The following is a 13,029-nucleotide window of genomic DNA, read 5'->3' as shown; positions in this document are numbered from 1 at the left end:
GGTGGGAATTGTGTGGAGTTGTGCCCCTCTTATCCTATAGTTTTGTCAGTGTTTCCTTTTTATAAATAAATTTAAAAAATAAAAAAATAAAAAGAAGAATGTCGCTAAGAATAAGAGGAGCATTTTCTTCACCACCTGGGAGCACGCTGGTACTAACGTGGATACACAGAAGTCGTCTGTCTTGTGATGAAAACCCGGAATCACAGTGCCTCCTGTTTCCACTTGAACTTTCTTCCTAGATACATCATTTGTTCTCAGCAGAGCTCTAGCTGAGAAGTTAGTTTTTTTTTTATGGGTCCAACTTCTGCTAGAACTTAGCCCCCAGTTGTCCTCTAGCAGTGAGTATTCTCCGCTAAATGGAGACAATGATAGATGTTCATCATTAACGGAAAGATAAATGAGCTCATGGTAATAAAGCACTTTGAAGTTTTATAAGAAAAGTGTTTATAAAGGTAAATTATACAGTGAGGGTGTGATAATACTGACTCATTGGCAAACTTTTCATTTTCAGTTGCAGAGTGAAGGCAGGTTATATAGTGGCGGAGCTTTGACTTTTGTTTTTTTAATTTTTATTTGTGAAAAAGGAATGCTGATGTAACCATAGGAGGATAAGAGGGGTACAACTCCAAACAATTCCCACCACCAGACTCTGTATCCCATGCCCTCCCTTGAAAGCTTTCCTATTCTTTTTCCTATCCCTCTGTGAGTATGGACCCAGAGTCATTATGGGGTGCAGAAGGTGGAACGTCTGGCTTCTGTAATTGCTTCCCCGCTGGAAATGGGCATTAACAGGTCAATCCATACTCCCAGTATGTCTCTCTCTTTCCCTGGTGGGGAAGGGCTCTGGGGAAACGGAGGCCCAGGACACATTGATGGGATCATCTGCCCAGGAAAGTCTGGTTGGCATCATGTTAGCATCTGGAACCTGGTGGCTGAAAAAAGAGTTAACATATAAAGCCAAACAAATTGTTGACTAATCATGAACCTAAAGGCTGGAATATTGCAGATGAAGATCTGGGGTCTCCGTTTTGAAGATAGCTAGTAGGTCTAGTTTAGTTAAAGGGCCATGACTATACTATTTTTTTCCTGAGCCTGACATCTGTTATGCAAGTGGACCCAAATTATTGTCTGGGGAGATGATGTCATGGCTGGAAAAAGGGCCAGAAAGCTGGATCAGGGAAGAGAGTAGCTCCCAAATATGGGAAAGGGGTATAAATATTGTTGACTGTAAACCCCATCGATTTGATCTGGAGCCCATATTCAGCTTAGGAGGCGACGTGACCTCTGCGTCCCAGCAGGTCTGAGCTTTGACTGTTTTTATAGTGACACATTCACTTCTAGAGGTTTCTCTTGTTGTTTGTGTCGGGTTATCCTCTCTTACTCACGCCTTTCAGTTTCCTTGCTGTGGAGTGGAAAGGATTTCGTCTTACGACGTGCTGTGCTTTTACTATTTCAACTATTTCAACTTGGCAGTGGGAACCATCTGCAAGCCTTTTTTGTTTCTTGGTTGTCACTGGGGCTGACTCTTTCAGGGAGAAATAGACAGAAATGGAGGGAGAGGGAAAGATACCACAAGCCAAAGCTTCTGCCAGTGTGGCGGGGGCCAGACTTGAACCTGCTTTGTGAGGCACATGCCTTGTCCAGGTGAACTATCTTGTCAGCTCACCACATTGAGATTTCTAAGTTGTAGGCATCAGTCCATCACAAGACCGAGCTTCTGTCTGGCTTTTCAGTATGGACTGAATGTTTGCTTGACATCTTCATTTCACAGAAGTATGACTCAATTCTTTAAAATAATAATAATAATAACCACACATCCTATGGCTGACTGTTCATGTTGTTTCCAATATGTGTATTTGTCATTTAATACATTTTTATTTTTAACTTAATATTGATTTGCCAAGTTATAAGATAATGGGTATCATTCTACACAGTTCCCACCACCAGAGTTCTGTGTCCCCATCCCCCCCACTGGAAATTGCATTAGTTCTCCCAATGTCACAGATATGAGTTGACTGTTATTTCTATAGCTATGTTTTTTTATATTTTCCCATTTTTTGTACTCCTGCCTTCTCCTTTCTAAGTCACACCTACTACTTCTGTGAGTACTTCCATTTATCTTTTTTATTTATAAAATGGAAACACCAAGAAGACCATGGAATAAGAGGGTACATTTCCACACCATTGTCACCACCAGAAATCAGTATCTCATCCCCTCCCCTGATAGCTTCCCTATTCTTTATCCCTCTGGGAGTGTGGACCCAGGACCATTGTAGAGCACAGAAGGAGGAAGGTCTGGCTCCTCTAGTTGCTTTCCCACTGAACATGGTCTTTGGCAGGTTGATCTACACTCCCAGCCTATCTCTGTCTTTTCCTAGTGGGGCAGGGTTCTGGGGAGGCTGGGCTCCAGAACACATGGTGGGGTCGTCTGCCCAGGGAAGTCAGATTGGCATCATGGTAGCTTCTGGAACGTGGTGGCTGAAAAAGAGTTAAGATAGAAAGCAGAACAAATTGTTGACTAATCATGAACCTAAAGGCTGGAATATTGCAGATGAATATTTGGGGTCTCCATTTTGGAAAAAGCTAGTAGGTCTACTTTAGTTATATTCCAAGGGACCCATGACTTTACTAGTTTTTGCCTGAGCCTGACTGCTAATATGCAGGTGGACCCAGGTTATTGTCTGGGGAGATGATGTCATGGCTGGAAAAAGGACCAGAAAGCTGGACTAGGGAAGAGAGTAGCTCCCAAATATGTTTTTTTTTTATTTTTACTTATAAAATGGAAACACTGATAAGACCATAGGATAAGAGGAGTACAATTCCACATAATTCCAGCCACTGGAAATCCATATCCTATTCCCTCCCCTGATAGCTTTCCTATTCTTTAACCCTCTGGGAGCATGGACCCAGGATCATTATGGGGTGCAGAAGGTGGAAGGTCTGGCTTCTGTAATTGCTTCCCCGCTGAAAATGAGCATTGGCAGGTCGATACATATTCCCAGCCTGTCTCTCTGTTTCCTTAGTGGAACAGGGGTCTGAGGAGGTGGGGCTCCAGGACACATGGTGCGGTCGTGTGCCCTGAGGAGTCTGGTTGGTATCATAGTAGCATCTGGAACCTGGAGTCTGAAAAAGAGTTAAGATATAAAGCAGAGAAAATTGTTGACTAATCATGAACCTAAAGGCAAGAATATTGCAGATGAAGATTTGAGGTCTCCATTTTGGAAGAAGCCCATAGGTTTATTTTAGGTATATTCCAAGAGGCCCAGGACCCAACTAGTTTTTGCCTGTGCCTGACATCTAATATGCAGATGACCTAAGCTGTATTCGGGGGGGGGGGGGGGGGGGGATGGTGTTATAGTTGGAATAAGGACCAGAAAGCTGGATCAGGGAAGAGAGTATATTCTCCCAAATATGGAGAAAGTATATAAATATCATTAACTGTAAACCCCATCGATCTGATCTGGGGTCCATAGTCAGCACAGGAGTCTCTGTAACCTCTTCATCCCTGTAGGTCTGAGCTCACATTCTGTGGTCAGGGCTAGGAACATTCCAGGCTGTGCCAGTTTCAGGACCTATCATCCTCAGGTTATAGGCAGAGTATGCTCTCCAACCTCCCTTGGAGAATGGAACATTCCCTGCCATTGTTGATTCATATTGAGGGCCAGGTCCGACAGGGGCCCACAGAGGGGTCCATTACGTTGTTCCTGATGGAGATGCCCAGTGACAGTGGATAGAGGGATCTATTTGAAGTCTAGGCCCCTCATGTCTGTGTGGGAATCCCAGGACTCCCTGACTAGGGCACTAGGTGATGGGGTGGCCTGGTAGTGACTAAAGAGTCATCATTAAAGTATGCCAGTCTCTTGCCCTTATACAGCTTTTGTAGTCCTTACTTTGTCTGACAAGGTTAGCTTTGGAGTGATTGAGGGGGACCAATTCTGGTAATTTTCAATTTCTTTGGCTGTCATTGGCCTGTTCATATTTCCTAGTTCCTCTTTTGGAGGAAGAATTTTGGAAGTTCATAGGTATATAGAAAATCGTTAAGAGTTCACAGTTCTAGAAGTACTTAAAGAGTTCACAGTTCTAGAAAGAGTTCACAGTTGTTTCAATGTTATCTCAATTCTTGAGTTGGAGCACAGTGGTTGTTAAGGCCTCTTTTGTTCTTTTTCTTCCTTGTAGGCTACAGTAGCCTGAGAGTTTTTTACCTATAAGTAGGTCTTTTAGCCTAATCACTCCTAACCAAGAGATAAAGCAGGGTGGGGGAGAGATAGCACAGTGAGTTCAGAGAGATTTCCAAGCCCCAAGAATCTAAAGCCTTGGGCTCAATTCAGGTTCTCTACCATCAGCCAGAGCCAAGCCAGGCAGCAATACTTGTCCCTATGAGTTTCTAAACAAGCTCTGCTTTTAGCCTGTTGTTTCTGAGGCAGTTATTCACTGTGTTCCCATCACTGAGTTTACCGGTCAGTTCTCTGCACCTCCTACCCCTAACCCGTGTCAGCACAGGGTCTCCCCACTGCTGCTCCAGCCTCCAAGGGGCAGTAGCGATGGAGACTCACAGTTGCATTTGGTGAGCCTTAGGGGGAGCCCTCTCCTCCCTTCAGCTGTCTTTTTGTTGGTTAAACAGACTGGAGGTGGCTCCTCAACTGGCAAACTGCCGGACTGTTACCAGCTGGTCCTAGAGTAGATACAGGCTTTAGCCCCAGGAACCTCTCCGTTGGCTTCTCTCACCATGAGCCACCAGTGACTTGGTGGGTTCCCAAAGTCATCCTAGTCTCGTCTTGTTGCGGTCTCAGGTGACCATCTTTGATATTCCTACTTGACCAGGGAGAGGAGAGGAGAGGAGAGGAGAGGAGAGGAGAGGAGAGGAGAGGAGAGGAGAGGAGAGGAGAGGAGAGGAGAGGAGAGAAGCACAGCTGCTGCTACTCTGTAGCCTCACCTCCGGAAGTCTCCCCTGGAATAAAATTCTTTATGGGGATGCAGAAGGTGAGGATTCTGGCTTCTGTAATTGCTTCTCTGCTGGACATGGATGTTGGCAGGTTGATCCATACCCCTATCCTGTTTCTATCTTTCCCTAGCAGGGGAGGGCTCTGGAGAGGTAAGGTTTCAGGACACATTAGTGAAGTCATCTGCTCAAGGATTTCAGAATGCAATCCTGAAATCTTGGTGGCTGTGCCTTACTGAGTTTCTGAGGAAATCCTGGTTGTATTTTGTTGAGTTTTCAGGTGATTTTTCATTTTTTTTTCTAGTTTATCAGGAAAATGATCTGAAACAGCTCCTACTCCATAGCCAAGCCTACAGAAATTCCTCCAATGTATTTGTCACTATTGCAAGATCACCCTGAAATCTATGTGTCCAATAGGGAGAGAGAAGAGAGACACCTGCAGCACTGTTCCACTGCTCATGGAGATACCCCCCCCCCCCACACACACACACACACACAGGTGGGGACTGGGACCTTGAACCCAGCTCCACCCTAAAAACTTCACAGATAATCTTTGATTGTGAACAAGCAGATTTGGAGACTTGGCAACTTTGTATCAATGAATCTGGTTTGTGAAAGCATATCAGCACTGACTTCATGCACGCACGCACATGCACACATGGTCCAGCAGCCCTTGCATTTTATTTTTCTGTATCAGACTGATTGCTTCATGCTCTCCTACCTGAAAGCAATCAATGACTCTTTGTCTTCATCAGAGTTCAGAGTACAGAAGAGCTAAGGAGAACAGCTAACCATCAAGGAGAAAGTTAAGAGCAGATCCCTGCCCTTGAACTCTTAGGACAAATTCAGTGGCGAAATTGTGATCCGCCTTGAGAAAAACAGGAATTACTAGTGAATTCTTTTCCTACTTGCTGGCAAGCTTGAGATCTCTCTCCACAGATTCTCAGATAGTGAAAGTACTCTCGAGAGACACATTGTTCCCTGGAGAGTGAAGAAATATTTATAAGAGATAAATCTTACCAAAACGCGTCTTCGAATATGGCCACAACTTACATTTCTTTCTTTTTTTTTTTTTAGTCTTTATTTACTTGTTGTATAGAGACAGTCAGAAATTGAGAGGGAAGTGAGCGATAGAGAAGGAGACAGAAAAACCCCTGCAGCACTGCTTTACCACTTACCACTTGTGAAGCTTTCCCCCTGCAGGTGAGCACCGGGGGCTCGAACCTGGGTCCTTGCTCACTATAACATGTGCATTCAACTAAGTGCACCACCACCCACCCACCCCCCTTACATTTCTTTCATTTGATACTGACTTTCTGTGACAAAATCAAAGGAAAATTTTCTAGTCCCCCCCCCCTGAATTCTAAAAACTAAGAGACAGTAGAAATGGTTAATAGTACTAATAGCTACCTTCCTCCTACTCTTCCTCTTCCTCTTCCTTTCCCCCCCCCTCCTTTTTAAGATAAAGAAGGCAGAGGAGGGGCACAGAGAAAGTGAGAGAAAACACAGCACCAAAGCTGCCTGCACTGCAGTGGTGGGCTGGGCTTGACCTGGGTTGCACACATGACAAACTGAGCTATTGTGACAACTCCTGACAGTCACATTTGTTTGCAGCGATATTTGGGATTTTCTGTCAACATAAATAAGTGGGTGTATTTCACAGGCTGAAGTATATGACTTTCAATGTAATGTTTCCAGAAGTGACCTCACTTCTACAGCAATTCCTCTCAGAGTGAGAAATCTTTCTGTTTCTACAGGAACCATTTCTTTATGACACTCACATGATTTTTTTCAGTGATAGGTTTAGTAGATTTTCTCTAGGATATATCATTGCCTTTGCTCAATGATTCCAACTCTTTGATATTTCATAAGTTCTGAAACCTGTATATCAGAAAGACACTAAGACATTAATGTTGCATATCTGGGGGTAGTAGTAAAACAGTAAAGCTTTTTATTAAAAGGAAAGTATTTATTTATTTATTTATTTATTGTTGGATAGAGATAGTGAGACATTGAGAGGGGAGAGGGAGATAGAGAAGTAAAGAGACAGAGAGACACCTGCAGCCCAGCTTCATTGCTCATGAAGCTTTCCCCCTGCAGGTGAGATTCAGGGGCTTGAACCTGGGTCCTTGTGCACTGTAATATGTGTGCCTAACTGGGTGTGCCACTACTTAGCCTAGTTGTTTTTATTTTTTTTTCCTTTAGCTTTTCTAAATTCCCTAATTCTTGTCTGGTGCAATTACATAGCAGTACATAGTTTATAACATAGTATGTAAAATTATAAAATATAATCATTTTTGGTTTTTTTTTCTTTTCTGATTTTTTTTTATTGGGGAATTAATGTTTTACATTCAACAGTAAGTACAATAGTTTGTACATGCATGACATTCCCCAGTTTCCCATTTAACAATACAACCCCCACTAGGTCCTCTGAATCCTTCTTGGACCTGTATTCTCCCCACCCACCCACCCCAGAGTCTTTTACTTTGGTGCAATATGCCAGTTCCATTTCAGGTTCTACTTGTGTCTCACTCTCAGGCCGAAGTTGAAAAACAAGATCAGAAAAGAAAACACAAATATAATCAGTTTTATTTAACCTTCTGCATTATATTCCCAATGGGAGAAGTACTGCAGACTTTTCCCACAGTAGTTAGTTTCGCACCACATGTTGAGGAAGGTTGGGGTCATTCTAGTATCCCAGGGGTCTTCTAGACATTTGAAGTTTCCTGGCCTTCTGATTCTGGAGTCAGAACCTCCCTCCTGATGTGTAATTCATGTGCATTCGTTAGGAGAAATGACTCACACAGATCCAGCGCCATCCCAGTTCCTCTGGACTTCTCTAGAATAGTCATTTTACCCACCATCTTCATAGCCACCCTCTGCCATTGTTTTCATTTCCCAGTGTAGCCTAGGAAGCCCTGTATTCTCGACAACTTCCTTGAAGGTCAACTAAATCCCCTAGTCAGATAGGTTATAAAAACTGCCATACCTAGGGCCTAGATGGTGGTACACCTGGTTAACTACCATGTGCGAGGATCTGGGTTTGAGCCCCTTGCTTCTCACCTGCAGAGGGGACGCTTCAAAAGCAGGGAAGCAGATCTGCAGGTGTCTCTCTTTCTCTCTCCTTCTCTATATATCCCATCCCTCTCAATTTCTCTCAATCCTATTGAATAAAGTAGAAAAACAAAGGGAGGGGGCAGGCAGTGGTGCACAAGGACCCAGGTTCAAGCTCCTGGTCTCTACCTGCAAGAGAAAACACTTCATGAACTGTGAAACAGGGCTGTAGGTGTCTCTCTGTCTCTTTTCTCATCTATCTCCCTCTCCCTTATCAATTTCTTTCTGTCTCTATCCAATAAATAAATTAGTTGATTTTTTTAAAAAGAAAAAAAAAAGGCCACCAAGAATGGTGGATTTGTAGTTACAGGCTCTGGGTTTTGTAATATATGAGGTTCAGTTTTCCATTGTGTGACTTTGTGTTTTTCTTTTATCTTTAAACCCTCTCAAAAAAAAAAAAAAAAAAGCAAAGTCTCAGTAATATGTCTTTAGAGAATTCTATTTTCTGCGATGTTTTAAGGGTTTGGAAATTATTTTATCCTTTCCCCTGCAATGAATGAGATTGGTTTATTCTTACTAATCCTTGCTGTTATTTTTAAATTAGAGGTATTTGTCATTTTCTTTTTTTCGCTGATTTATGTTGGGGGTCTCTGTCTGTTTTGGTTCAGTGTCTCTCAACTCTGATGCTGTGTGGATTTGCTGGTGGAGTTCTCAATAATGCTATGTCCCAGTCCTAAGTGACTAAATTCATCACTCACTCCCCTGGTAATTCTGATGTTCAGTCATGCTTGACATCAACTGTTTGGGGTTAACTTCTGCAATCATTGTGTTGGTTTTTTTTTTTCTATTCAAAATGCACTTTGGGTAATTTGACTCAAGTGTAAATACCCCTCTTAGCTTTATTGTTTTCGTCTCCTTGGGAGAGGTAGCTTCAGTTTTCAAGAAACTTCCTTAATATATATATATTTAGTCAGGGGGAATTAATGGTTTACAATACATGTAAAATTTCTCAACTTGTGCAAAACAATCACCCCACCCCCAGCCTAGGTCCTCCCTACCATCATTCAGGGCTTTCAAGAAATATATTATTATTATTATTATTATTAGTGATTTAATAATGACTAGCAAAATTTTAAGTATAATTCCACACAGTTCCTATCACCAGAGTTCTGTATCCCTTCCCCTCCACCAGCAACTTCCCTATTTTTGATCCCTCTCGGAGTATGGGCCAAGATTCTTTATGGCATGCAGAAGGTAGAAGGTTTGGCTTCTATAATTGTTTCACCTCTGGACATGGGCATTGACAGGTTGATCCATATCCCCAGCCTGTTTCTATCTAGTGGGGTTGAGCTCTGGAGAGACAAGGCTTTGGGACACATTGGTGAGGTCGTCTGCCTACGGAAGTCTGGATGGTGTCACGGTAGAATCTACAGCTTGGTAGCTCAAAGGACAAATTCCTCAGTGATGGGCTCTGGCAGGGCTGGGGGCCCCAAGATGATTTCTTCTTCACCACCTTCACTGAGCTGTAATTTACATACCAGAAAACTGCCCCGTTTTAAATGTGATTCAGTGATAGTGATTCTGGTAAATTTATAGTTACACAACCATCACGACAATCCAGTTTTAGAAGTAGATTCTATCACCCACCCCCAGAGGAAAAGAAAAATGTTCCCACATACCTGCAGTTAACCCTTCTACCCTTAGGCAGTCACTCTTAGGCTCTCTGTCTCCATGAATTCTTCCACTTACGTTCTAGCTGAAAAATTAAGAAAGCCCATGGTTAAGTTGCTGTATGTTACCTTGAGAGTGATTTTTTATAGAGCCTGTGGTATGTTTCTCAATGTAACTGGCGTGGTATGGACATGCTGCCTCTAGTGATGGCAGAAAGAAAAATCTTGACTCAAGTTTGTGTTCAGATGCCAGAATATTTCTGGCCTGAATTGACCTCTACCGTCTTCCTCCGTGAATGTCGGTTGGAAGTAACTCTCCCCCTCACACACACCTCCCCACCATGGAGTTGCATCTGGGAGGCAGGAGGCATCTTGGAGGACCTCAGACTCTTACCAGGAGGGTTTGTTTCCAAGGTAGTGCCTTTAGGGAAAAGTTACTCTTTTTTTTCTCCACTTACAGGTGCAACTTAAAGAAACCATTGAAGACCTTCCTGGTAAAATGGACACGGAACTAGCGGAATCAGGCTCAAACTTCAGTGTGGGACAGAGACAACTGGTATGCCTCGCCAGGGCTATCCTCCGGAAAAATCGGATATTGATTATTGACGAAGCAACAGCAAATGTGGATCCCAGGTACAGACCTGAGGTCCTTGCAGCCTTGCACCTGAGTCTGAAATGTGGCAAGTGGAGAACGTTTAATGGCTCTGAGAAATGCTTCCAGGTGTTCTGCTACCTCTCAGTTACATATATTCTGGAACACAGAGGAAGAGAACAAAATAAGTTACTATTATTTTGAGATCATCAGGAACCCTAAGATAGTTTTAGACAATTTGTGATAAAGAATTTTTTTTCTATAAAATAGGGCATTTCTTTTTTTCTTTTCTGTTTTTGTGGCCCTGGGTTCTTGCCTTTGCTCACTGCCCTTGAGTTGATTTTTTTTTATTTTTTTTATTTTTTTTTATTGGGGAATTAATGTTTTACATTCAACAGTAAGTACAATAGTTTGTACATGTATAATATTCCCCAGTTTCCTATATAACAATACAACCCCCACTAGGTCCTCTGAATCCTTCTTGGACCTGTATTTTCCCCACCCACCCACCCCAGAGTCTTTTACTTTGGTGCGATATGCCAATTCCATTTCAGGTTCTACTTGTGTTTTCTTTCTGATCTTGTTTTTCAACTTCGACCTGAGAGTGAGATCATCCCATATTCATCCTTCTGTTTCTGACTTATTTCACTCAACATGGTATTTTCAAGGTCCATCCAAGATCGGCTGAAAACGGTGAAGTCACCATTTTTTATAGCTGAGTAGTATTCCATTGTGTATATATACCACAACTTGCTCAGCCACTCATCTGTTGTTGGACACCTGGGTTGCTTCCAGGTTTTGGCTATTACAAATTGTGCTGCCAAGAACATATGTGTACACAGATCTTTTTGGATGGATATGTTGGATTCTTTAGGATATATCCCCAGGAGAGGAATTGCAGGATCATAGGGTAGATCTATTTCTAGCCTTCGGAGAGTTCTCCAGACTGTTCTCCACAGAGGTTGGACCAATTTACATTCCCACCAGCAGTGTAGGAGGGTTCCTTTGACCCCACACCCTCTCCAGCATTTGCTGCTGTGACCTTTTCTGATGTATGACATTCTCATAGGAGTGAAGTGGTATCTCGTTGTTGTCTTTATTTGCATTTCTCTGACAATCAGAGAGTTGGAGCATTTTTTTCATGTGTTTCTCAGCCTTTTGGATCTCTTCTGTGGTCAATATTCTGTCCAAGTCCTCCCCCCATTTTTGGATGGGGTTATTTGTTGTCTTGTTGTTGCATTTGGCGAGCTCTTTATATATGTTGGTTATTAAACTCTTGTCTGATGTATGGCATGTAAAGATCTTCTCCCATTCTGTGAGGGGTCTCTTGATTTGGGTAGTGGTTTCTTTTGCTGTGAAGAAGCTTTTTAATTTGATGTAGTCCCATAGGTTTATACTTGCCTTAGTCTTCTTTGTAATTGGATTCATTTCATTGAAGATGTCTTTAAAGTTTATGCGGAAAAGAGTTCTGCCAATATTTTCTTCTAAGTATCTGATAGTTTGTGGTCTAACATCCAAGTCCTTGATCCACTTGGAATTTACTTTTGTATTTGGTGAGATACAGTGGTTCAGTTTCATTCTTCTGCATGTTTCAACCCATTGTTTCCAACACCATTTGTTGAAGAGACTCTGCTTTCCCCATGTAATAGTCTGAGCCCCTTTGTCAAAGATTAGATGTCCATAGGTGTGGGGCTCACTTCTGGGCTCTCAATTATATTCCACTGGTCAGTGTGTCTATTCATGTTCCAGTACCAAGCAGTTTTGATGACAACGGCCCTATAATACAATTTGAGATCTGGCAGTGTGATGCCTCCGGTTCTGTTCTTTTTTCTCAAGATTGCTTTGGCAATTCTAGGTCTTTTCTGGTTGCAGATAAACATTTGTAGAATTTGTTCTATTCTCCTAAAAAATGTGCTTGGGATCTTGATGGGGATAGCATTAAATTTGTAGATGGCTCTTGGTAGTATATTCATTTTGATGATGTTAATTCTTCCAACCCATGAACATGGAATATCTTTCCACTTCTTTGTGTCTTTTTTAATTTCCTTGAGTAGTGACTCATAATTTTCAGTATACAAGTCTTTCACTTCTTTGGTTAGGTTTACTCCTAGATATTTTATTGTTTTTGTTGCTATAGTAAAAGGAATTGATTTCTGGATTTCAATTTCTTCTAGCTTAGTGTTTGCATAGAGGAATGCCACTGACTTTTGAATGTTAATTTTGTAGCCTGACACCTTACTTATTTCCTGATGATTTCCAAAAGCTTCTTGCTGGATTCCTTAGGTTTTTCTGTGTATACTATCATGTCATCTGCAAATAAGGAGAGTTTGACTTCTTCTCTTCCAATCTGTATCCCTTTAATTCCTTGCTCCTGCCTGATTGCTATGGCAAGAACTTCCAACACTATGTTGAATAGTAATGGTGATAGTGGGCAGCCCTGTCTAGTACCTGATCTGAGTGGAAATGCTTCCAGTGTTTCACCATTGAGTATGATGTTGGCTGTAGGTTTGCTATATAAAGACTCCACTATCTTTAGGAATTTTCCATCTATTCCCATTTTTTGTAGTGTTTTGATCATAAAGTGATGTTGTATTTTGTCAGAGGCTTTCTCTGCATCTATTGGTATAACCATGTGGTTTTTGGCCCTGCTTTTGTTGATCTGGTGGATCATATTGAATGATTTACGTATATTAAACCAACCTTGCATGCCTGGGATAAACCCCACTTGGTCATGATGAACAATCTTTTTAATATACTGCTGTATCCGGTTGGCT

General features: G+C 42.1%; 1 protein-coding gene across 1 annotated transcript in view; it reads left to right on the top strand.

The window, feature by feature from the left end:
• Window positions 1–13,029, top strand: part of ABCC4 (ATP binding cassette subfamily C member 4) — a 274,755-nt gene that overhangs the window by 236,232 nt on the left and 25,494 nt on the right. Inside the window, exon 28 of the mRNA XM_007526845.3 lies at window positions 10,124–10,296. Within this exon, the coding sequence (XP_007526907.1) occupies window positions 10,124–10,296 (173 nt within the window). The remainder of the gene's footprint in view (window positions 1–10,123; window positions 10,297–13,029) is intronic.

Source organism: Erinaceus europaeus, chromosome 5 (assembly GCF_950295315.1).
Source record: "Erinaceus europaeus chromosome 5, mEriEur2.1, whole genome shotgun sequence".
NCBI classification, from domain to species: Eukaryota; Metazoa; Chordata; class Mammalia; order Eulipotyphla; family Erinaceidae; genus Erinaceus; species Erinaceus europaeus.
This window is presented reverse-complemented; position numbering and strand designations above follow the sequence as displayed.